The 26,120-nt window shown below is 41.1% G+C and overlaps 1 protein-coding gene across 9 annotated transcripts in view; it reads left to right on the forward strand.

Annotated features, from left to right (window-relative positions):
• The window catches only part of tead3b (TEA domain family member 3 b), a 31,152-nt gene that overhangs the window by 462 nt on the left and 4,570 nt on the right, over positions 1–26,120 (forward strand). Inside the window, exons 2-10 of one of the 9 annotated variants that reach the window (XM_078798634.1) lie at positions 105–189; positions 12,824–13,078; positions 21,434–21,498; positions 22,383–22,445; positions 22,592–22,654; positions 24,892–24,903; positions 25,595–25,714; positions 25,803–25,846; positions 25,973–26,029. In XM_078798634.1, coding sequence (XP_078654760.1) covers positions 13,072–13,078; positions 21,434–21,498; positions 22,383–22,445; positions 22,592–22,654; positions 24,892–24,903; positions 25,595–25,714; positions 25,803–25,846; positions 25,973–26,029 — 431 coding nt within the window. In that variant the 5' untranslated portion in view covers positions 105–189; positions 12,824–13,071. The remainder of the gene's footprint in view (positions 1–104; positions 190–12,823; positions 13,079–21,433; positions 21,499–22,382; positions 22,446–22,591; positions 22,655–24,891; positions 24,904–25,594; positions 25,715–25,802; positions 25,847–25,972; positions 26,030–26,120) is intronic. The other 8 variants (XM_078798635.1, XM_078798637.1, XM_078798636.1 and 5 more) reach the window with 8 other exon arrangements.

Here is a 26,120-nt window from a genome sequence, read left to right on the forward strand (position 1 = left end):
TGTTGGATAAACCGCATTAAAACGCAAAAATACGCAACTAAAAGATGGCTCTTTTGACAGCCGAGTGTCGGACCGACATGTGTGCTTTTTTTCTGTTTATGCAGCGTTTCTCCACCAGCTCATCAACAACCGTTAGCAGCAAATATACTCGACTTAAAAGTCTTGTTTGGACCTCAGCATTTTACTAAGGTAAGACACTTTGACATGTTTCAATTCTATGGCAGATTTAAAACACTATTTCAATATTTCACTACGGAATAACACTTAAAAAGTCACAGAACAGGCTGATATTAATAACAACCAACTGCTACTACCTTAACTACATGGGCCAACCTATAACCTATGTACTGTATTGCTAATCAGCACTAATGCACCTATACTGTATTGCTAATAATAGGACACCTGCAATATGGATTATTATCAGATTTAAAGCAACATAGAAAGCAGACGTATTTTAATATCAACAAATCCGCTACAATTTATACTACATAAGCTAGGGGTGTCAAAACTGTTTCCACCCATGGCCGCATACTGAAAAATCAAATTACATTGTGTCTTTTTGCTCTATTTTCTCAATTTTGCTGGGTTTTTATTTTATTTCTACAATATACACAGACTCGCACATCCTCCACATGTTGGACACCCCTGGCATAGGACAGCTAACGTCAACAAATATGCTAACACCTATACCGAACTTATGTATAAATACACTACCTGTCAAACAACGATTATTCGGATAATTAGAATACCTCAGTTACAAAAAATAGTGGGGGATTTTTCGGGAGTTTCGAAGAATCGCTTACGTCACCGACATGCCTACGTCAATGGACGAAGAAGGAAGCACGTGTTTGAAGATGCGGGCAGATCGAAGCGGCTTAAAAAAGTGTCAGGACAACAAAAGAGAAGGAAAAGTAAATGTAAACAAACAGAGAAAATGTTATGTGTATCAGTGTAAACACCGCAATTCGCCGTCAAACAATAAAATCCCAACAGGTGTTGGTGTGGCTAATGAATCAAACAACTCTGCGGTAAGATTCACACACCTTTCACAATTGCCACTCATCGTATTTTACGCCGCTATGTTGTGTTCCGCTAAAAGTGACTTGTTTGGTTGCGCCGTTCGTGCCATGACCGCCATCGCGATAATGTATTTTTCTCATGGCTGGTGGTGTCATTGGCTTAGTTTTTGTTGTCTTACCTTCATTTCGGCTGTTTTTTTAAAAATAATTGTCTCTATTTGTTGTATATAATGTTTGCTAATCAAAGGGGAACTCTCAACCTTAATGAAAGTACTATTTTGTTTCCTTTTTTTAAAAAAAATCCTTTATACTCAACAACTTAAGTAAAAGCTGTGGTTTTGTGTTCGCTAAATTATTGTTTTTTATACTGGCTGTTTAATTATTATATTGTGTTCCACATTCAGAATTTCCAAAACATTTATAATATAGCATTTTATTCCTATGTCATCTTTCTTTGCCTGCTTGGACTCCCTCAATAGCTTTTTGTTCTGTATGCAGTTTGCATATAATGTGCATTATGTTGATAATTATAGGACTCCAAAATAGCCGTTTGTATGTTTTTTTTCCCAAGCTGTTAAGAAGGTCAAGGGTCAAGGGCACAAAAAGCATCACAATAACAGGTCATCGTAGCTCTATTGAGTATCCTCCATTATGATATCATGATGACAGGAGTTCCGCCGTGGCTTGCACCCACTTTTTGTCAAATGTTAGAGAAAAATGTTTTTGCTAGGATGCAAAGTTTTCCTTGTCTCTCTTTGAAGGAAGATCTCTTTTGGTGAAATCACAGGTTTGTCTGAACAGTAGAATGTAGTCTGTCAGGTTGGTGGCAATGAGCAGAAGAACCTGTTATTGTGTGGGCCCGTCAACGGTGCTCCAAGTGCGCTGTTTAATTATGTTGTCACCCTTTTGTTTGTTTTCTACGGAGCAAGACTCAGTAAAAAATACTTCAGTGATTTTTTTTTTTTTTTTTTTTTTTAGAGGTGTGGAAGAAACCATTAAACAAGATGGCTTCTTATACCACATTTAAAAAATATTTTACGTATTTGAAGAGTGGAGCTATCCATTTATAATCATGCAAAATTAGCTGATCCGAACTAGGATTGTGTTCTACTAAATTCTGTCTGAGTTTTTGATATGGTGAAACTCTCAAGGTCCAACAGTCCATTTAGGGATGCTGCATGATTAATGCCCATACTTCAAAACAGAACGGAAATGAAAATGGAAACAATTTGTCTCAGAGTCACACCGTCGCCATCTTACAAATAGATAATATATATCAATGCTGTGTGGGGAAGTGATATTTTAACATTTTACATAGTTATTGTTTACATAGTTATATTTGTATAGTTAGGCGTACAATATATTCATTCATTCATTTTCTACCGCTTATCCTCATGAGGGTCGCGTGCTGGAGCCTATCCCAGCTGTCTTCAGGCGTGAGGCGGGGTTCACCCTGGACTGGTCGCCAGCCAATCACAGGGCACATATAGACAAACAACCATTCACACTCACATTCATACCTATGGACAATTTGGAGTCGCCAATTAACCTAGCATGTTTTTGGAATGTGGGAGGAAACCGGAGTACCCGGAGAAAACCCACACTTGCACGGAGAGAACATGCAAACTCCACACAGAGATGCCTGAGGGTGGAATCGAACCCGGGTCTCCTAGCTGTGTGGCCTGCACGCTAACCGCCGTGCAGCCCAGTTAGAACAATAATAAAGTATAAAAAGAAGAAAACCCCCAAGCCACAAAAAACTAATGGAAAAACCAAAATGCACACATAGCTAATCCGTCAATGCTTGTGTAGCAGGGAACACTCAAGTCTTGTGTGATGTGTTGACTTTTTGTGCGACTTTTCAGACATAGTTTTCCTGAAAGTTTCCTGCATCTGCAGCCTCTGGTGTCACAGTATGTGCAGTGTAACATACTTATTGGACAGCAACAAGTGATTTCAAAACAACAGGGCGAAGAAGCTGTCCTTGCTTTCTGTTGTCCCGCCTCTGTGACCGCCCTGCTCGGCCACTATTAAGAACGGCGGTTTTAATACTGTTAATACTTAAAACGAAAAAATGTTATCATTAACCTAAAGATATTAGAGGCGTTATTGTACACAGTATGGCTTCTTGTCTTCTTCTTGTCTGTCAACATGTGGAAATGATGTTCTAAAAAGACACAAGCAGGCGTCTGGGCCAACTGTGTGTCTTTGCTGAGCGCGACGCACCAAAATGCTCAATAAGAGATTTCAATGCTGTTGGGGTAAATCTGGAAGGGATTAAAGCATTCTGCTGCTGTGACAGATTCCCTCCATTGTTCTTAAGTAGTGTGAATGCATCAGGCCCCCCCAACGCCTCCCTCTCAGGATGTGTTTCTCACCGGATTTAGCTTGTAGGGCCTCAAAGAGAAGGCTTTAGTACTTGGGTCGTGTCGTAGAGGTAAATTAGATTACTTGGGAGTTTTATCCCCTTTAAGTGTCTTGTTTTGACGTTTTTTTTTCTTTTACGATGTTTATCAGCTGGTCACTAAGCTCTCTTCAAGAGCATCCTTGCTTTACCATTGCACTCTTTATTTGTCAACAACACTGACATTCGGCATTCAGGACTTTTGATTATTTGTATTGTGCAAGGTAGCGACTGTCATTATTTCATCAATGAAACGACACATCTTTGTTATGCAGAAGAATGTAGCCACAGCTGAGTACGCGTGCAGTGTTTTTTTTTAATTCACTTTTGCACTTTTTGTTTTTATTTGTTTCATGAAATGTGTCGGTTGTCATTAAGAACAGTTATTCAATGTTGATCATGTTCATGTGCATGTAATCATCATGTGCCGAACTTGAGCGTGTATTAGAGCACTCACACTTTACGTGTTTATCAGCATGTCAGTGAGCTAAAAAAAAAAAATCAGTTTCACAGTGAGTGCTCTATTTTAAAACCATTCATTGCTTGAGTGAATCCTTTCTTTTTCTTTTTTTTCTTTCTGTTTATTTTGGATGCCACTTGTTGATGTTTTGTCAGCGACAGCTTCACCACACAGAAGAAGGGCTCAAGAGCCTTTGGTTCCCATTTGTGCAGAAGCCTGCTTTGCCTTTTAGCACCAAGCCCAGAAGTGGTCACACGGCCCAAATGGTGGACACTTACCCTGCTGTCGAGCCAGAGTGGAACAAATATCACTTGTGTGTATGTGTGAGGCCTTAGAGGGAGGATCTCAGCAGAAGGATGTTAATGACAATTATGCTGTACAATATATAGTTTCATGGCGACAAGGGAGCAGATTGTGCTGCATTGGCACCCTATATTTTGCACGCTCTCCCTCCAAATGTAGATAATGATGTATAATACAGCTGTATTGTATAATAACAACAATAACAGCATTTGACATCCACTTATGAGGGCCCAATGCAAGGAGATAATAATTGATATTTATTGCTGAGCTTAAAACATGAACTAACCCTGTTAACACCAATACTGTAAATGCACCTTGTTTGAAAATATGATATATAATACTCTATCTGCGTATTTTGTACACAAAGGTTTATCCATTAACTAGTGGAAAACCAACATATTTTCCGTACTATCCGGCACACTTAAAGGGGAACTACACTTTCTTTGAAATTTTGCCCATCATTCACAATCCTTACTTGAAACATAAACATATTTCTTTCCCTTTTCTTTGCATTCTAGCGCGAAAAAAATAATTTTTATATGAGCTAGTTAGCATGGGGCGTCATTGGAAATACCTATTTTGACGCTAAAGCCCTCACACAAAATACATTTACATAACTGACTTGTATATTACTCAAGCTACGGTGATATTATTATTGTAGCAGCTAGCATGAAAAAATATTTTCGCTAGTGTCAGCGTCATTCACAGACGTAAGAGCTCTCGATTTCGCTACAAAGACTCAACAAGATGCTCGTTTGCCATAAGCATTTTGTAGCGCACGTCATGTGCTGGAAGACACAGCCATCCCAATGAGAGCAGACATCATAAGTGCTGTCGCTGCTGTTGTTATTCAAGCAACGTACACTATATATACACAACGTATACAATATGTACGCCGGCAGCGATAAACCAATCAGAGAAGATGACTTAGGGATACCTATCTATTTGAGGAAATGATGTAAGCAGATCCACCCTGTTGGATGCTGCAGTAGTTTTAGCGCCCAGGTTACAGCCATTGCATTGCCACTAATATGCGGCACAGGTTTTACGTCTCCTCCAGACCGTGAGCTTTTCAAGCTGCTGAGGCGATGCACCCAAGAACACTAAGGGCTTTGTGCTGCCAACCATGCCCGACTTGCCCAACGTTTCCCCGACCCTTGATGTGATCCACATGAAAGTACGCTAAAAGAGGAAGAGGGAAATAACTGAAAGGTTATGTGATGTGCAGGAGTGTGTGTGGCGACTGCATCAACCATTGTACGCGACACACACACACTTGCGTGGCCTGCGTGTCACACTCCAGTTCTGGTGACCCAAGGGCACTCATGTGAAACCACTTTAATCCCAGTGTTCAGGCTGTTTGGGTTGGGGGGGAGGATCTCCCTCTGCGGCTGAGCGGTATTAATTTTAGTTGCTCTTATTATAACAGTGTACAATTGTCTAAGCGGTAGGCTTGTTATGAATAGGCCGTTTAAGTTGGCTCAGAGTTTCTCCTGATGAAAATCCCCTCTTAGGGCGTACTCACAGCAGACCATTCGTACCATGTTGGACCTGGGCACAATTCCGCTATGCGCTCACAGTGATCATTCGTACTGTGGTCCTGTTTGCTTGTCCCATCACTTTGGGTCAATATCAGTATCGGCTGATATTTAAGGCTGCAATATCACTATTGGATCGGAAGTGAAAAAGATGTATAGGGACAACGCTAGTCCTAAAATTATGATAGCTTTCTATTATGAAATAACACCCTTATAGTAATATTTACACTCATATTACCCAATATAGAAGATATAATCAGAGACAATAAACAGAAGACACGAATAAGACTTGTACATGTATGTTGCAGTAAATGTGTTCCAGATGTATGGAGGACAGGAAGTGAACTGTATTTAACAACAAGTTGCAGACTGTGTTTTAAGTTTATATTGAACAGTATTAATTTTTTAAAGAAAATTAAATGCACCATGAATGCATTTCAGATGAGTGGTTAGCATGCAGGCCTCACAGCTGGGAGACCCAAGTTCAATTCCAACCTCGGTCATCTCTGTGTGGATTTTGCATATTCTCCCGGCGCATGCGTGGGTTTTCTCCGGGTACTCCGGTTTCCTCCCACATTCCAAAAACATTCTAGGTTAATTGGTGACTCCAAATTGTCCATAGGTATGAACGTGAGTGTGAATGGTTGTTTGTCTATATGTGCCCTGTGATTGGCTTGTGACCAGTCCAGGGTGTACCCCGCCTCCTGCCCAAAGACAGCTGGGATAGGCTCCGGTAGAAAATGAATGAATAAATGAATGAATGCATTTTAGGGACATACTCTAAATGATGTAAAAACACTAAACAATCATCACAAGTAACATTCTCTCGCGCAGTCCATAAAATGAGCATAAGGGTGCCAGACGTAACAACCAGAAAAATAAAAATACATTTCAAATCAATCTGATATTTGGAACATTGTCAGTAGCTACCACAGGATTATTTGCACTTAAACCCGATTCAGCCACAACCTCATGCAGCAAAGCTGCAATAATCTTTCCCGTGTGGCATTGGAGGCATTTCTTACGTATGACACGGTTGCCCTGGAAGTCCAGGCAAAGCAGCGTCAAGTGTTGGCGGTACAGTATGGAATAACCAGGTTCATCAAGAGGTTCATTACCTAACGAAACGAGGTAGTCAGTCACATAGTTTCCCTTTACCTCCACTTTGCCATGATGTCTGGCAACATGTGCACGGTGGTTCGTGGTATTTTTGCGGTATTTCATTCTCACGTCACACATAAACTATGCCTCTGTGTGTGGTGTTGTATAAAAGCCATAATGAGTTGCTGAGATGCTTCGTCACAGTGTCTGGTGTGAAAGGCTGGTGACGTTTTCACCTGGTACATGCATTTGCATGCGTATGTGACGATTTAGTCATCCGGCACTGTGTGCACGCTGGGTTGAAAAAAATTTGCGTCCATACTCTGCCATGTTAGTAAATGGTTTCATCCAGATGAGAACGGATCACTAGGTGAAAACTATGTAATACATAAGGAAGGGCACCCGGAACGCCATTTTCACGTGGATGAAAAGTCAAAATCGCTGTTTTGACCTGAAAACGTTTCCTTGTGGACAACCCATTAGTCAACCCTTCGTGCCCCCACCCCTTCACCCCACTTTCCCCAATAAAAGCCATCAGTCTTGGCGGCATTTCTTCTCTTTTTTTTTTCAACTCCACAATTCATATGTTTAGATAGTATACTGGCTGCAAGGCCGTGCATGTCCTGAAGGTTTCACAGATTATTACTTCCAACCACTTTGCTTGCCACAAAATGACCAATCCAGGCTAGATTGGTTTCCCTCAGCTACATTCTCTGGAAAGTTTCCGATTTTTTAAAGTGATGATTCAGGCTTTCACAGAAAAAAAAAAACCCAGCAGAAGCAGTCTGGTGCGTCGCTATAAACTTGCCGGTTGTCAGTCGTTTCTTTCCAGATGGATTAACACTTAATTCTCACATGACCATTTGAAGCTAGGATGAACTGGATGAGCACACTCTTTCAACCAGTTCGAGCCCATTTTGAGGGGCTCTCCTGGAACCATTCCGCCCGACGCTTCACTGTAGCGATGTTGTGTGTTTTTGTTGCAGGAAAACAAAAACAAACAGGAATAAGATGCGGCTTAGTCGGAGTATGAATCGCTTTCCCTGCGAGTAAGACTTTACATACAAGTCTATTGTTTTTCTTGGGCACACAGCTGGTATCTCCAGTGCAAATGTTTGACTTCACAAGGGGTGTGCGCGTTTGCGTGTGTGAGTGTGTGTACCTCTCACGCTCGGCTCTGATTGTTTCCTGAGCGCTGCGCCAGAGAGGAAGTAGGAGGAAGTTATTGGAGGGGCTAGAGCAAATTTATTAGGGCCTTTCGGAAGAGTAGAGATGGCAGAAGTTGCTGAATTTGTTTTCATAGATTGGTAAATGGTCATGATGGTAAGTTGAATCTATAAGGCGACACGGAGCATTTGCTGTAAGTGGAGTAAAGACATGCTCTTGTCAGAGAGAGCCTGCAACCTAAAATGTTTTCTTTCTCTTGTAATACGACCTTAAAGAGCAGCTGCTCCTTCTGCTGCCAAGTCCTGTTGTTTCCCCTGTCAAATGTGTGTGTGTGTGTTTGCATTGCTGTTGGCTTGCAGAGGTGGCTGAGCCGCTCTTGGGGAGGGGAGGTCTCTTGTTCAGACAGAAATCGTTCCCTCTACATCTGTGGGGGCCCTTCAACACTAGCTGGGCTTGTGGTTTGCATGCGGGATAGCTTTTTTTTTTTTGTAGAATCGTAAATTTGGGGTAGGTCTGTCCAGGATAATTTTCCTGTTACAGTACTGAAAAGAAACCATTTATTTCTCCGCCATCTTGTGTCAGATATCTATTGAAAACCATACTTTTTATATTTTTTCCTATATTTATGGTAATGATAATGGTTTAATTTCATTTGAACATGCATCAGATTACAATTGAATGCATCACATAATCAGTTCACAGTTCCACATGTCCAAAAGGAGTGGGAAGAAGCAAAGCTTATTAAATCCTACCCCTCCATCTGGTACTTTTACAATCAGTAACTGTTACATTTGTTCACTTCCTGCTTTCCTAATATATTTTTTAACACATATTGCATGAAAAGCTTCTAAAATCCACTTTTGAAGAACATTGTTGCCGCACTCAGTCGCCAAAACTACCCAGACCAAGGATACAGACCAGCATTAATTACAACAACGGCAACGAGCTTGACAAACTCTACGAAGGTCTGTTTTCAACCACTAAAGCATTGAAAACAAACCCTTGACACTTTATTCCTCAGCCATCTTGAGTCACATTTCAACATGAATCTTTTCTTCACATACACGCTGCAATTGGCAAGTTAAAAAACGGCTTGTGTTACGTTGGTCACACTGCCTCCACCTTATTGAGTTTTCTTCAGCTGGCCTCTATTTCGGTTTTTATCTGAAGTTACTAGATAAAATTGTCTCTCAATGTACGTCGCGTATTTGACAATGCTGTGCATGCTACGTCAGTTACTTATGCATCAGTCAGATTTCACTAAAAGATTTGAAAAGAGACTTTTAAAGAGCAGTTTTGTCACACTTAGTTGTAGACTAAAGACTAAAGAGCAAGCAGACAAAAAAAATTACAGCAAAACACACCTTCTACGACAACAATTTTTTTTCCAGACTGTTTTTTGTCCACCTGCTTGCTGCTGTTTTTTTTATTACGATACACATGAGCAAAAATTCTGCAATGGAATCCCCTTCCTGATCTACCAACAGCTTTCCTCCATGTGACCAGCAGCGTGAGAGTGACTCATTAGACTTACTGAATTTCAGCTGAATACTTCACACAATCCACTCTGGAAGGAAGAAAAGATGTAAATGCTGGCTGGTTTCAAGTCTCTGATTGACAGCAAGTAACATGATTGCCGTATTGTCTGCTGAGAACATCGGGAATGAGGGATTGAGTTTGAATGAACTGTCGCCGCTCACAGCTTTGCCGCGCTATTTACATTCTTGTTGCACATTGGAATTTTTTTTGCACGCTGGTCTGACTCCCAGAAAGTGGCGGGAGTGTTGTGTCAGTTTTTTGTTAAATATGTCATTTAGTCACAAAGTGGCAGGTTTTCTTTTGTTTTTATGCATTTTGGTTTTGAATGAGCACAAATGAGCAAGAAGCAATTGCTTGTTATTGATATGCTGACAATCAAAACAACATGAATGTAAGTCACAGCTTCATATCACTGATCTACTAATTGTTGATTATCTCAAATTGTCCTATTAACACCTCTATTCACGCAACTGCAGTCTCCTATAGTCGCTGAAAACAAAAAGGAAACAACACCTGTAATTAGCTCCGGCACAATAATAAAAATGCATTAACAGCTGTGGCTGTAGGCAACCTCCTGAACCTCAGCTTTACTCTGCGTGAAACTGAAGCATTACACTTGCTGTACTGTTGTTTACAATGAATACTTCAGCAGTGTTAATGCTTAGCAGTTTTCCTTACTACATTGGTTATAATGTGTCTGTGTTGTGCAATATGCATATTAATAAATGACCATGTGGTCAAAGACACCTACATTTTCTTTTGAACTTTCTTATGCTATTTTAAATGAAAGTAAATAACACAATTTGCTGTGGATAATGAGTTTTCAAAGTATTTTTGCAATTATTGCCTACTCCCAATTACTGTGCAGCCCTGTTTACGGTAAATTAGTGCACTATAAGTATTGAGCTTTTGTGGTAAATGTGTTTTTAACCAAATGAGTCCAACTGCAGTGCAGTTCTTGACTGTAGCAGCAGAGGCGCTGTTGTTTCAGTTGTTTTCTGAACTAAAGTTACTGGATGAGTTACTTTGGGACCTGTTAGTATTGTATTGTATTCAGTTGAATCAAATTTTACTACTCAGTGGAAAGTAGACTGACGTTGGAGGTTTTACTGTCTCACGTCCTGGGATGAGCCGGAGCGCCGCTGCGATTTAATGTGTTATGTTATGGTAATGAATGTGACTCCACCAGAGGATGCTGTGAATCATAGTCTCACTTACAATGGCTCCCCCCCCCCTCCCAAAGTGTAGCATGTGTGCTCGGCTTGCTGATGTTGCATTCCAGCTCAAACAATTCCTCTGTTTTCCAAACCCCAAAGTGGAAGCCAAAATTGGACAACAACCCCCCCCCCCCCCTCCACCCCCCGCTCTCCAACTTGTTGGTCCCCTCCCCTCCTCGTTCTCTATCCAACAAACCAACCAACTTGCCGGCCGAGCCACCACCACCCACTCCTCCCGTGCATGCATCGACTGGTCTCGTCTCCTTATTTGGGTAGAGACATTCTGAGCGCTGGGTGGAGGTGGAGGATGGAGGGGCTTGTTGGGAGTGGAGTGGGGGCGGGGAGCAGCGTTGGTTTGACATAAGGGAGGCAGGAGGTGAAACAGTGAGCGCTCGCAGCCCCTTCTTAATAAGGACATGTCTGGAATTCAGGCCCCGCTCTCAGCACTTGAACACACTCGGAGTGCTGCCGGGGTTGTCAGATCATGTTATTAGCATGTTGTTCTTCTTCCTGCTTCTCTATTGTTTGTGTTTGTGGGGTTTTTTGTTCTAATTGGAACAAGAAACCACAGAGTAGCCACCCCTCCATCATCCACTATTGTGTATATTTATTAGTATTATTATTATTAGTAGCAGTATTACCAAAGAATCATCCCTGTGTACCCTCATGATGGATCTAACTAGCAGCCACTTGCAGTGTTGAGTTATAGCAGCGTGACCCTGTTGCAAAAAGTGTCTACTATTACCGAGAGACCTCTCCTGCTAAAATTAGTGCCGTGACTTCTGGATATTTGTCAAAGTCCATTTGGGGTTGTGCGATATCGTGTTTAGTGCGATGGAAGAGTGGCACCATAGTGTTGTTATAAACACAAGCTTTAAAGCTTTTGTTGGAAGGAAAACATTTATTAGGGATTGGGGATGAGATCATTTATTTGATGTAAAGTGTTATAAATTAAATTTATTATTATTATTATTATGTGCTTGTAAACAACAGACCACATCAAATAACAAAATTGATAAAACCTTTAAAACACTTGGCGGGCCGAAGTTTGCCCACCCCTGGTATAGTATGTTGATCTGATTACTCATTGGAAGCTCGGGCGTATATTTTTTTGATTTATGTGTTCCAGTATTACTCTCATGAACATATCCAGTGGAAATAAGAGGATTTATAACTGGAAGTGTCCCACAAGTGAGGAGATCAAAGCCAAACATCATAATAAGAGGGACATTTTCCCACAAACTTTGAGGCTGCTTGTTTCTACTTATCCCCTACACTCACTATCATCAGCATCTGCATGAATGCTACAGAAACAAAAAAACAAGCACTTGGGGAACATTATGGTTAGTACTTCATAGACGTCCTTCTTGGGAGACAATGCTGTGCTGCAAAGGCAGCTTGAAAAATACTCTTAAGATTTGTACTTGCAGTCAGCCATGAGTTGACCGCAGTGAGACACAATTCCTACAGTATGAATACCACAGACATTCTCTGAGGCCAGTCTTGATTAGTGCACTCTTTAAAGTTCATTTTATGGTTTATCTTGAACTAATTTGTACGATCCAAAGAATACAACACAGGCAAAAATAATGAGGGTAATAATAGTAATGTTGGGAGTTTTGTTTGTGGAAATTAAAGAACAAATCAAGGGAGGTCAGAACAATGACCTGTGGATAAATACCATAAATAACACCATTTTTCACTTACTGTAGTTGCAAAGTTGTTATAATGTGACCTCATACTGGAGTTCCAGCTTTTTATATTTGTTTTTACGGTAACTTTTGTTTGAACGTTATCTCTCTCAAAAGCTATGAGACAACACACAATACAGAAAGATGTGCTAAAACGGACACTAAACACTTTAACTTAAAGCAACACTAATGATCCGAGTACAGGTGTTTTATGTGGGCTATTGATATTTATAATCAGGTGATGTCATCTCAGTTTTTATGTTGCATGTCTCCTCTTAACATCTTGCGACCATCTGTTCTTGTTTTGCGGGCTGCGTCCTCTGCAGTTTGTGTTTCTTGACAGATATTCTAATTATGAAATGCCTCTCTTGTATGTTTTTACAGCTCCTCTACACATCTTTTGATATTGGGGCTCAGGGTCGGGCCCAGGGGGAGCCGCCACCATTGCGTCCAACGAGTGGAGTGCCAACGGTAGCCCAGAAGATGGGCTGGATGGGGACAACGAGGACAAGGCCATCGACGGGGACGCCGAAGGAGTGTGGAGCCCAGATATTGAGCAGAGTTTTCAGGAGGCCCTTGCTATCTACCCTCCATGCGGCCGGAGGAAAATCATCCTGTCGGACGAAGGCAAGATGTATGGTAAGTCGGCTTTTATCTAGAACAGGGGGTCAGTGACCTGTGGCTCCGAAGCCACATGAGGCACTTCAGCTTCTCCTTGTTGTTGCTCAATTTTCAGAGTTCCAATATTTGTTAACGCCTGAGCGGGAAAAATGAGCACTAAAAATAATCAATTATTCGTAAGACTCTCAATGCATCATGGCTGAGTTCTGACTGGTGATTGGCTGAGCTTCGTGAAAATATACTTGTCAGCCCGAGTCGCACACACACAACCACAGGAGCATGCTAAACTAAGCCAACTCCTGCTAGCTTGCTTTCACTCTTTCAAACTCTTTTGCAAACTTTCTGCGCCGTTTTTTGCCATTTCAACCTCTTTAGGTCGGGAGGGGATGGTTCAGTGTTTTTGTCACAAATTAGCGGTCCGCCAAGTAAATACAAACGTTCCTACTCATCAAGATTACAGCAGTTAATACATCATGCACTTGAAACCACAGGATTATCATCTTCGCTCTGGAAAAGAAAACTCCAGGCTTTAGGAAACACAAGTCAGTGTTCATTTGTGTTTTTATTTGCTAGTTGTCTGTCGTGAATTCATACTGTATATCGGTGTAAAGGCTGCACCGCGTATGAGTGGTTAGCGCGCAGACCTCACAGCTAGGAGACCCGAGTTCAATCCCACCCTCAGCCATCTCTGTTTGGAGTTTGCATGTTCTCCCCGTGCATGCGTGGGTTTTCTCTGGGTACTCCGGTTTCCTCCCACATTCCAAAAACATGCTAGGTTAATTGGCGACTCCAAATTGTCCATAGGTATGAATGTGAGTGTGAATGGTTGTTTGTCTATATGTGCCCTGTGATTGGCTGGCCACCAGTCCAGGGTGTACCCCGCCTCTCGCCCAAAGACAGCTGGGATAGGCTCCAGCATGCCCCGCGAACCTCGTGAGGATAAGCGGTAGAAAATGAATGAATGAATGAGTTCTCCTCCTATTTTGTGTGGAAGTGGTAACTTTTTGGCTTCTTATTTTGTTTTTCCCCACCCTTGTTTTCCCTGTGATTGGCTGGTGACCAGTCCATCTTTCGCCCGAAAACAGCTACGATAGACTCCAGAACCCCCCCACGACTTTTTTGAGGATAAGCGTTTGGAGGGCATTTGCGGGTTAACGGTCCATGATCTCAAAAAGGTTGGGACCATTGACCCAAAAGTACACATGTAAAATACTTTTCTTGCTCATATTCTTTCACAGTTACAATATGAGAGTCTGTGTATTCTTTCCTTCCACTCTCTACTCCGTGTAACAAGTCAGTGCATGTTGTGCCGTGACCCGGGGGCAGGTTCTTCCAGTTGCACCGGCACAATGAGCAGGTTTTTGCTGTTCTGAGAGCATCTCTTCATTTGATTAACACCTGCCTGTTTCTTCCTTGTATGCTGCTTTCCTTCTGTTTTTTGACACTAATTGTATGGCTTCTTCCTAGTCACATTGTCACAGATTTACGTCTTATGGTAGAACTGGATTCCCTGCACTGATGTCCGCGGGAGAGTTGCAACTAGGAAAGTCTTGCATTGGATATGAGTTGAATTCACACTAGGAATCGGGACGTGGGAATACAGTAAAAGATGCACACACATGTTTTCCTCATTCTGTGTCCTACAGCGTGTTTATTAAGTTGCAGGTGTTGCCCCCTAAAAGTCCTGCAGAGCTCCACATGCATCCTATGTCTCTGGTGACTTCCAGGTGTGGGGGAATTGAAGCACTTGTCTTTGGATGTACGGATTCCTAACTCTCATTGTTGGTGCTGTGACGCTAATATTCTGTGGTCGGAAATATGAGTACCTGTGAATGTTGATTGACAGGAAGAGCACAGGGCCCTGTGCTTTGGGCCCCCGTCCCCAACAGACCTCTTTCTGGTTTTGTGGAACTACCCTGTATGCTATTTTCACCAATGAAATCCATCCCCCTCACTCCCGGCCTCTCCAGCTGAGCTTTGTAAATCTTTTTCCTTCCCTTTAATTATTGACCATCAAGTCCCAAAAAGTTGAAATCGATTCCGGGCTCAATGCAGCCATAAAAACCATCAATCATGGTCGACAGACCGTGTATTTTTGGGGTATTGGTTTTCAGTTTCAGAGCTCTTTTTTTGGGCAGCTTTTGTGAGCTTTGTCATAGACTGGATCACATTGTTCGTTATTTTTGGTTTAACAAAATATGCAATTTGGTGATAATACCTTTTTGGTCCGAATGAAATCAGTTAACCGTAATAAACAAGGGATTACTGTAGTTTTTTTTTTTCTTGGCTGATAAATTTAGAATTTGGAGTCAATTTGAAAGATCAAAATTTTATTACCGCAATTGACAAACAAGAACAATACCAATATAAGTACATACAGCTTAGCTAAGACGTTTCTGCTGGTTCTGCTTGGTGAATCCTTTACTTTTTTCATAGCTTATGTTCAACAGTTTCCTGAAAGTAGCTCTGGGAAAATTCTGCTGAGTTTTGTTTTGACCTGTTGTTTACTTGCTGTAAACGCCAACCTGGCTAAAAAGCTCTCCAGTCCTGTTTAGCAGGGCGGTGTTGTCTGCATTTTGCAATTGGATGTTGACAAAAAGACCCCCTTAGCGACAAACTGTCAGGACCCCCCTCCTAGAGGCTCTCTCCATTTATACTCAGTCATCCAAGGCATGGCGGCACGGTCCAAATGAAACGCTCTCACAAGGCAATTACCTCGACTTCTAAAAGCTGCCCTGACGTAAGGTTATGGGAATGTTAAAGATGTCGCTACGTCTTACACTGTCTACCATCGCAGTCTCCTCCAGCGGCCTCCAAAAAGCAGACACATCATCCCCTGAATCATCAGGAATTCCAGTCATTTTGCCAAGAACCTTCTCCATTGGTGGGAAACCTTCAAATTTCCATTGCCTTATCAAGAGGGCCCAGCTACATGTGTGTCGTCTTGGCTCCACGTGGCTCGTCTAGACTTCCCAGTAGCATCACCAGTCATTTCCATAACGTTGACAGTGTGGCGGCCAGTTCAAGCAGCCTGACTCTCAAATGTAATAAGTCACACATGTTAATAATAACTCTGAGTCCTTTCTCAACATGAGCAGCAGTCCAGCCTACGTTGTTATATCATAAGAGGATAATACTCCATCTGTGGTCACAGCAGTTTCCTGTCTGACTATTAGTTAGCCGATTATTTCAAGACCAATAACTAGCATGGTTCAGTGAAAGTTACAAAAAAATTGCCTTGTTTCAAAGTCATAAACATTTGGCTCTTACCAAATCAGTGATGCAGTTTATTTTATTAAGCATCTTAGATTTATGTGTAGTATATGTGTTTAATAAGCAAACCACACTTAAAAAAAAAACACCACAGGGAACAACTGGTTACAAAAAGATTATTCTTGACATCATCAGTGTGCGGTTTGATCAATAACTGCAAACAGCCAGTGGCCTTCAAACTAACAAATATTGATTACAATCTTTTGGAGTTGGTGTTGTATTAATCCGTTCCAGAAAGTCCGACTCAAAGCAAAACATTCTAAAAATGTTAACACTAAACACTTTGTTTATTAGTTTTACAATTATAGTATTGACATTTAATTGGATGTAAGTAACCAATGATTAAGAAATTAACATTTAATTAACATAATTTTTACCTTGACTTGATGACAGCTACCAGACAGCGAGGTCTACATAGACACAGCCTTTGTTATTTCTTGAATTCAGTAGTGTTCTCACCTTCTTTATGAAATGTTGGCACTTACAACTACCTTTGGCAGCATTGTGGATAATTTTGCACCCGTGATCAAAAGGGAAAGCATAGACTTGTGATGTAGCTGATAGTTTGCAGATTGCTGATGACCTCAAAAATGGGCAATGGTGCTGGGCGACAATTCTGGTTTTCGGTTTCCTGCCAAAAAAATGTTCTCAACACAGTTGTACTCACCCAGTGTCTTGATGTTAGGCTATGTCAGTTGACATTTGTGATGCTAGGTTAACAATGCTGAGTTGACTGCTGTTGTCATAATTACTAAGCCTTTTTAACACAGAAATCTGGAAGAATTTGTGCATTAGTAGATTCTGCATTTAATTTCCTGTGCCAAGAACCCCACTAAAATGAGATATTTCCCAAACTTTGTGCAAAATTGCCCCATGGACTATGTATGTGGCAACATATGTGGCTGTGTAAAAATAATGAATTCTATCACATCCCCTGTGGCTTCTGTACTATCTTACTAACACTACATTTTTACGGTAACAGTAAATCTGGCACATCATTTCCTCCACCTTTTACACAGACCGCCAGCAAAATGGTAAATTGCTATAACTGTGTGTGCAAAAATTGCCCTTTCAATTTTGTCCCCACCACCATTTCATGTCAGTGCCGTGTATGCAGAACAGCAACGTGAAAAAGCCAGAAAAAAGAGTCATCAAATTCATACACATTCATGAAATATAACTTCTCCTGTGTTATTATGGACCAAATAGTGCATGTGGAGGATGAACAAAAACACTCCAACACTTAATTCCTGTCTGCGCATTTTGCATAATTTTGGCATATTTGCAGCCTCACAGGAAGTACGTTCCAAATTGTGTGTGTATGCATGGAGGAAAAAAAAAGTCACCTGTCTTGTTTTTCTTCGGGGCTGTGCTGACATGTCGTTCACCTGCGTTTTCGGGCCCCGACAGGTGTGTCAAGCAAGTATGCGTGAATGCACGCGCATAAACACACACGTTCTGTTCTCAGCCTTTCAGCTGTCATGAAATGCACTCTGGGTAGTAAAATAAAATACTTTTAACGCTTGAGGCAGACATGTCTGTTTTGGATTTTTTTTTTTTTTTAAGTGCATGGTCAATGCATTTGGAATGTGTGTAAAGGACAACAGATGAGCAGGGCAGTGGCAATGACAGCACAGGGCTGGTGATTCCCTGTAAGTCTCTCACTGAGATGTTAGGAATGTTTTCAGTCATTGCAGATCAGTATGTTAGCAATTTAGGATTACCTCAATGTTATGAGAGCGGGAGCAGAGCATGGCAGCGAGGGGAGGGGGAGAGATTGTTACACAGCGTGAAAAGAGATTACCTTTTTGCTGACTGTCTTAACATGGAAGTGGAAAATTCCAGCAGTGGTGCAGTTAAAAAAGGATGGTAGGCGTGGTCTGTCAGGAAAAGAGGCTGCAGCATTCTGGGTGGATGTCTAAGCACAACCCCAGGAGGGAATCACGAAAAAATAATGGGGATCAGACGAGAAGAATTCCGAATTGTGTTTACACCTAGTATGTTATCCTGCTGCGAGTACCCCTCCATGCTCCAACTCCTCCATATTACGGCCACTTCTGGTGAAAATGACTCATAGAACCAGTCCTACTTGCTCATTGTTTTAACAAGGTGATCACTGATGATTCACTGATGGTTATTTGCAGCTTTGTGTACTGTTTGTACTGAACTGTCACTTCACTCAATGATGATCATTAAATGATATTCACCCTTTTTAACAGGATACATATAATTGCATGGCCTTGTATGGCCTCCACCAAGGACATGTTTCCAATGGCATCCAAAAATTAATCAACTACATCAATTGCTCAGAAAGAGGTGTGGGGTCAGAGTAAGTAAAAACGGCATTTTGTGTAGCCAATGTGCAAAACTATATTTTTTCTTTTTTTGTGAAATATTAGAGTAATTACTATCAATCTGTAATGCGATAGCTTCTAGCCAATCATATATGATAGCTGTCAGCTGTCATTGAATAAATCATCATGCATTTGTTATCTATTGGTTTCTCACATCGGGGGTTCCCACAGCAAGTCACTTCCATGATTTGTTTGGCATTGTTTTTGCACCGGTCGAGTGGTTAGCGCACCGACCTCACAGCTAGGAGACATGAGTTCAATCCCACCCTCGGCCATCTCTGTGTGGAGTTTGCATGTTCTCTCCGGGTACTCCGGTTTCCTCCAAAAACATGCAATTGGCGACTCCAAATTGTCCATAGGCATGAATGTGAGTGTGAATGGTTGTTTGTCTACAGTATATGTGCCCTGTGATTGGCTGGCCACCAGTCCAGGGTGTACACCGCCTCTCGCCCGAAGACAGCTGGTATAGGCTCCAGCACCCCCGCGACCCTTGTGAGGATAAGCGGTAGAAAATGAATGAATGTTTTTGTACCTTGCCGATGGGACTGGCACTTGATGGATGGATTTTGGGGCCCTGTGCCCCAGAAAATAACTTGACTATATTCTTCTTGATTCCTTTTTGATGGATGGCAACACTTTGAAGCACATATTACTGACAGCTCCTGAGCTTTAGTAGAACAGCAAGGACTCAAGTATACTGCGTGAGCAATCGAATCACTTCTGAATTTGAACAATTCAGGTTCACGTATAGCACCAATTCACATCAAAGCTGATATAAAGGCACTTACTACATGGAGCAGGTTTAGAACTACGTTCCTCAGATGTTAAAGAAAACCAACTGAACTCCACATGAGCAAAAACGTTGGCGCTGAAGGGGAAAAAAAATCTGTGTAGTCCCTGGTTTGAAGAAACCGACAGAACATTTTAATGTGTTTTAAAACTGTGCAGTGGTGAAATCATTGACACCTTTTAGTGGAAAAGACGGAGGGTGACAGTTGTTGGGACTGGCATTGTCGTCCTTCTCTACCATCATCTGCCGGGATGATCAGCAACAGGTGTTGCTTTCTGCTCCATGCTTGTCGCGCTGGTGTTGTCTTGAGATGGGAGGGGACTTACTCCTCTACGTCGAGGTGGCAGTTGTTGGCAGAGACAGTGATGGCTTTGTGTAGCCTCCAAGAGTTACAGCATCAGCTGCCCCTGTTGGCCCTAATCCCCTCCCCCTTGTCTCTTCTCTCGTCTCTCGTCAATTGTCAACCTTCTACCCCAGCCCCATGGCCCTCTGCCCCGGCTGGAGCCCACTTTGCTTCTCCCAGGCTGCTGGCAGTGCACAGTAGAGGGCATGTGTATGTGTGTGTGTTGTGTTTGCAGGCCCAGGCCAATCAGACTGGCTAGCACAGATGTGTCAGGCTCGGAGGAATGTGAGGAATGCGGAGGCGCTGGAGCGGGTGTGTCCATCTTTTGGCCCGAGGCAGAAGGGGGCTGGACTCGCTCAAAATCGGACGAGCAGTCCTGCTGAGCTGCCGGACTGGCCGACCACCAAAAGTGACTGACAGCTAGTTCTGCAGAAAGAGAGAGCGAGGGGGTCTGCTGTACTTTTATGGTCACTGCAAAAAGCAATGGCCTTCTGGAGGCTAAAACAGTGCGTGACAAACAGGACATTTTCCTGTTATTATGTGTCTGGATGGGAAGAACAATGGAGTCACTTAGTTAGCCTGCGCTGGTGTGAATCTATCTCACTGTTTAAATTATTGTCAGATAAAGCCATCCAAGGATCTGCTTCTGGCCTGCTCGAAGGCCACAGAAACCCAGTTTGCATGACTTGGAATGATCAATGCTTTTCCTCAAGCAAACATGATAATGTTTTAGCACTTCCCATGCACTTCAGTGTTTTTTTTGCAGCACAAAACATACAGAGAACGACACAAGCCCAGAATAGATGCACAAACTTTTTGTGCAGAATGTCCCGAGGAGATGTTATGCCACAGAGGAAAAAAAAAAAAAACAGGGTTTGTGGTGATTAGGGTGGAGCACCCTTACGAGTAGACAATAAAGCGAGGCAAGGTAATGGTTTATTTATTTCTTGTTTCGGACATGCTTAAAGATTTACATTGGGGAACATCACACATTTATATTAGTACACATAAACAGAAAGATGATATATATATATATATATATATAGATGAATTGCTATCAATACATATCAATTTATTGATTTATACTGATAGCGATAGAATATTCTATCAATCCATCAATGTATATAAATTTATAACTTATGCACACCACTGTATATGAATGCAGGATATAGACTAAGCTGTAAGTAATTACAGCTTATTCTTCTTATTCTTATTCTATCAGACATGATTGTCAGCCGCCTTCTTCCAATTGAGATGTTGGTATTGTTTCTTAAACTGGATTAAATTGCGACACCGTTTGAGTTCTTTGATCAATCTGTCCCACAATTCAAATGACAAAATAGTCAGTTTTTAACACCTGTGTGTTTTAATCCCTGAAAGTCTTGAAAATAAGTGTCTCAAATAGGAAACAGAGGTGTTATTGTGGCCTTTGACCCGTGACAAAGTGTTTGCCCTCCGTCTGCTGCGCTCTGGAAAGGTCAAACCACTTCAATGGTTCAGATGCTGTTGTTACTGCAACTTCAGCACCACCTTCTGTCCAGTGTTGGCTGTTCATGTGGTTTACGCCATGCCTTCTTCTATTGACATGCCTGTGTTTCTTTTTTTCTATGCAGGTCGCAATGAATTGATAGCGCGGTACATCAAGCTGAGGACGGGCAAAACTCGCACAAGGAAACAGGTGAATACATTTTTTTTGTTTTTTGTCTGAACCACTGGCATGCCCATATTACCTTACAGTAATGTTGTTAAATGCATGACTCTAATATGTTCATTTTCTTTTTGGTTGCAAATATGTCTTAATTGTAATGTATATAAATATATTTTTTACTCAAAAAAAGTTTTTTACAGTGTTATGGATGATACCATTACTTATTGCAGTGTTATTATATACACTGCATCCAAATATGAATAAATACATATGGGGTATTATTAATTTACTAACCAGTTGGAAGCTCCCTTACACTGTGATATTATTTTTTACTAATGTAAGTACAGTGGTACCTCCAAGGTTGAACAATTTCCATCCTTAGTTAGAATTTGATTTTTTTTTCCTCACAGGAAATAATAATAAAAAATAATTTAAAAAAATAATAAAAAATATTTAAAAAAATATAAAAAAATGTTCGACAGTACATCGTAATAATTAATATTAATAATAATAATATTAATAATGTAATATTTATAATTTTTTTTAATTGAGCTTGAAGTTGAGTGTTGAAATTGATGTTATGTGCCAGGCAGGCAAGTCTTTTTGCACAATCACATATTTATGGTGATGTGTGACGTCAAAAAAGCCCCCCAAAAAAACAAAATAAATAAAAATTCAGTCTGAAAATCCAAGTTTTTGTGTGTGTTTTAATTAGTAGTACTGCCAGAACGTTGGAGGCTCCACTGTCCAGTTGTTTATGTGTGTGTATTAATTGGTTTTACTGCCAGAACTTTAGAGGTCCCACTGTCCAGTTGTTAAAGGTTGCTCTTACATGCATGCAAGTGTGCACGTGCGCATGTATCCTAATGCATGTTGTTGTTTTTGAGCTCAAAAACTCTCTCACACCCCTTTAGGTGTCTAGTCACATACAGGTGTTAGCACGGAAGAAAGTTCGTGAATACCAGGCGGGTATCAAGGTAGGTGATGGCGGCCTGCCACGCCTCTCCGGCGACACTGACCGGGCGTCTCTTTCCTCTTTGGTTACGGCTTCCCTTTTCCCTTCTTCTGTCCTGTTTGTCCTTTCCCTCCTTCCCTCCTCCTCTGTGGCTATTCTTCTATGCAGGTTTCTAGCCACTTGCAGGTTCTCGCCCGGAGAAAATCTCGCGAGATCCAGTCAAAGCTAAAGGTATGCGCTTCACAGCGGGCTCAGCGGGGCTGCAAAAGGCTTGGCTTTGCACTAACCACTACTTTTATTAGCCTCGGCGTCACAGCATTAGATCATACTGAAGCTAGCTCAGGCTAGAAAAGTGGATGCAAGCTTGGTCAACATAAGTGTTATCAAACTAATTATGCCTTTCTTTAGGATCATCAGAGAACGTTTTTCTTGCTTCAATACCATGCATGCAGCACTCAAAGAGATCATCACGAGCTGTATTCCCTAATATATTTAAATTTATTAATATTTTATATTATTTAATATTAATAATAATATGGTTAAAATATATAGAGGCTGACAACTGTATGCTACACAAGCTTTATTATGAGAAGCTTTGTCTTTCACGCTTCTGCAGCATGCTCTCTTTTACTGAGTCTACTTTCTCTACTCTGACCCCTTCAGCTCCTCATATGTGTTTGTAATGTCCTTTTATAATGATGCCCAATTTCAAACTATAGTTTCTTCCTTTGGTCTATCCCCTCTTGCCTTTATTTCATTTTAGCATTCATACCTTGTGCAAATATTTTAGATACAGAACCTTAACTTAACATGATGACTAATCCTGCAAAAAAAAAACTGAAGACCTCCTCGTCTTCAATGGTGTCACATTCTCTCCAGGCTATACAGCAGCAACAAATCGTAAAGCTTCTCCTCAATATTTCTTAGAGTATCTTAAGATTCTAATAAGGCCAAGCTGTTAAGTCAAGTTGGTGGCTTGTCTGTAAATATTGTTTTTCTTCATAAATTTTCTTGTCTTTCCATTATCCTCATTGTTCTGGGAAGTTTATTAAGAAGCCCCAGTGAGCCTGTTAACAAGGTTCCTATCTCCATGTGCCCTGGCCAACTTTGACCCGAAGGTGAAGTCAGAGTAAAATCCGTGGATTGTTTAATATTACCAAATACAAGAAAGCATTCAATTTCCAAAATGTGTATATGTTTACATTAAATGCAATATACAGTGGAACCATCATTTACAATCCTTATGTGAAACATGAACATATATTTCTTTCCTATTTCTGCGAGAAAACTAGTCAATATGAGCTAGCTAACAATGGATTCCATGGGAAATACTTATTTTGACGCTAAATAGGTATGGTCATACCACCTCGTACTTTGGTACGTGACAAAAATAAATAAAAAATAACCGTAAACCATACTAGGAAAGCAGGAAGTGAACAAATGTAACAGTTACTGATTGTAAAAGTACCAGATGGAGGGGTAGGATTTAATAAGCTTTGCTTCTTCCTACTCCTTTTGGACATGTGGAACTGTGAACTGATTATGTGACGCATTCAATTGTAATCTGATGCATGTTCAAATGAAATAAAAACATTACCATAAAGTCTGCACAAAAAAAAACAGCAACAGTGTCCATTTACTTAACAGACTTGTATGTATATTAACCAAGCTGCGGTGATTTTGTTATTGCAACAGCTAACACGGAAAACTATATTTATCTGGGGGACTAACACAACTCGCTAGATGCTAATCTAGTGGTATTAAAAAGTTTGGGCACCCTTGGTAATTTTCAAGATTTTTCTTTATAAATCACTGGTTGTTCACACGTTGATAGATGAGAAGTGAAATGAACATTATAGGATTTACAGAAAGTGTGCAATATGTATTTAAACAAAACTAGGCAGGTGCATACATTTTGGGCACCCCGGTTGTTTTATTTATTTGAATACCTTACACTAATACTAATATGAATACTATAATACTAATTATTGGAATACAAATTTGTTTAGTAAGCTTATTGACCCTTGACCTGCATACACAAGTGAAGCCAATCATTAGAAAGGATATTTATGCAAGTTGTTCTCCTCTTTGCATCTTCTCTGAAGAGGAGGATGGGGTCCCCTTCCCAGCTTTCATTTCTCATGTATTGTTTCGACCCAAATAAGTAACTTCTATTAAATGGTGACTTATGACACTTAAACATCATACCCATGAACTAAAAATATTAGCTGTTCATTCTAAATTAGTCCACATTTTCTTAAAAATGTTGTAAAAATATATGTATATATTGCTTAATACACCGTAAAAGATTTTTCATGTATTTATGAACAAGCAACCTATCAATTATGAATCCGTGAATTTAGTCATTTTTGCATCACTTTGCAGTATGGCCCCAAAGTCTTAATTAAACTTAAATGCATAGTACTAATGTTTTATTTTTCTTTTTTTGTTGTTTTTTTTTGGTTTAGGCAATGAATTTGGTAAGTGATCTCACTTGTCCCGTACACTGTGCTTCCCTACTCGCCTTCAGCATCAATGCGCCTTCTAATGGCCCTCTGCTGGCATGGCACCTCACCCCTCCGACCCTCCCAATCCCCCCACCCCACCCCTTTCGCTATCCCATAATGAGGCATCAGGTGTGCTTCGGAAAAAACGTCCACGCTTTGAACGCTGCTGTGCATCCTCGCTTGCTTCATTGAGGTGCTGCTTGTTTTGATTTTTGGGCTCTTGACTTTTCTTCAAAGCTTCACATGTTGAAGCTTTTTTTTTTTTTTTTTTTTTTTTGCAAAGGTACTAAAAAACAAGCAGGGACGTTTATAATCTTGAAATATGAATAAAATAAGCGTTAATCCAGTGATTTTTTTTTTTATTGTGTGACGCCATTATGAGTGATCTTTTCATCACACTGCCGTACACACTGACATCCAGCTGCTGGCTTCATCCTTCCGTTTCCATGGCGACCACAGTAACACTCGACCTTACTTTCCTTGGAACATACACAACCAATGGAAGTCTTCTTTAGTCACCCATTATTGGCTGTTACACTCCGCTAATCAAAATGGCAAATGAGACAATCAGCAATAAATGTTTACAGTGTAGAGCAGTGGTTATGTGTAGATTCTGGCGCCCCCTTGTGGTCAAATCGCTTCTTCCTTCTATGCCAACTTGCAGGATCAGGCATCTAAAGACAAAGCCCTGCAGAACATGGCAGCACTATCGTCCGCGCAGATCGTCTCGCCGATGAAGAATCATCTTCCGCCACTACCCCCCGCCCCCTACCAAACAGGCAGAGTGAGACCTCTCTTCAATGTACCGTTTCATTCCATGTGCCTTTTAAAGTATTTTGGACTGATGGGAAAACATTGCCTCACTTTTCCAGTTCTGGTCGGCACCAATGCCGGGACAGCCTGGACCTTCTCAGGAGTAAGTAGCTGGGTGACGCCAAGGTCCATGTTTGGAGACAACGTTGTCTTTCTGAAGACGAGTCAGTGCATTAATTAGGATCGTTAAGAGTAGGCATGTTTAACGCGTCACGTTTTTGCACACCAGGCTGGTTCTAAATCTCAACCCGGGAAGGACTCCTGGGATTTGCCGCACCAGCCATGCGTAAGTTCGCCTAAGATGAGGTCCAGCTGTGAGCACCAAAGCACTACTACTAACTACTGCACTGTCTTGTATGTTATGTTTCCTGCACCAA

Source organism: Doryrhamphus excisus, linkage group LG18 (genome assembly GCF_037039965.1).
Source record: "Doryrhamphus excisus strain RoL-2023G ecotype Guam linkage group LG18, RoL_Dexc_Guam_v1.1, whole genome shotgun sequence".
In the NCBI taxonomy this organism is placed as follows: Eukaryota; Metazoa; Chordata; class Actinopteri; order Syngnathiformes; family Syngnathidae; genus Doryrhamphus; species Doryrhamphus excisus.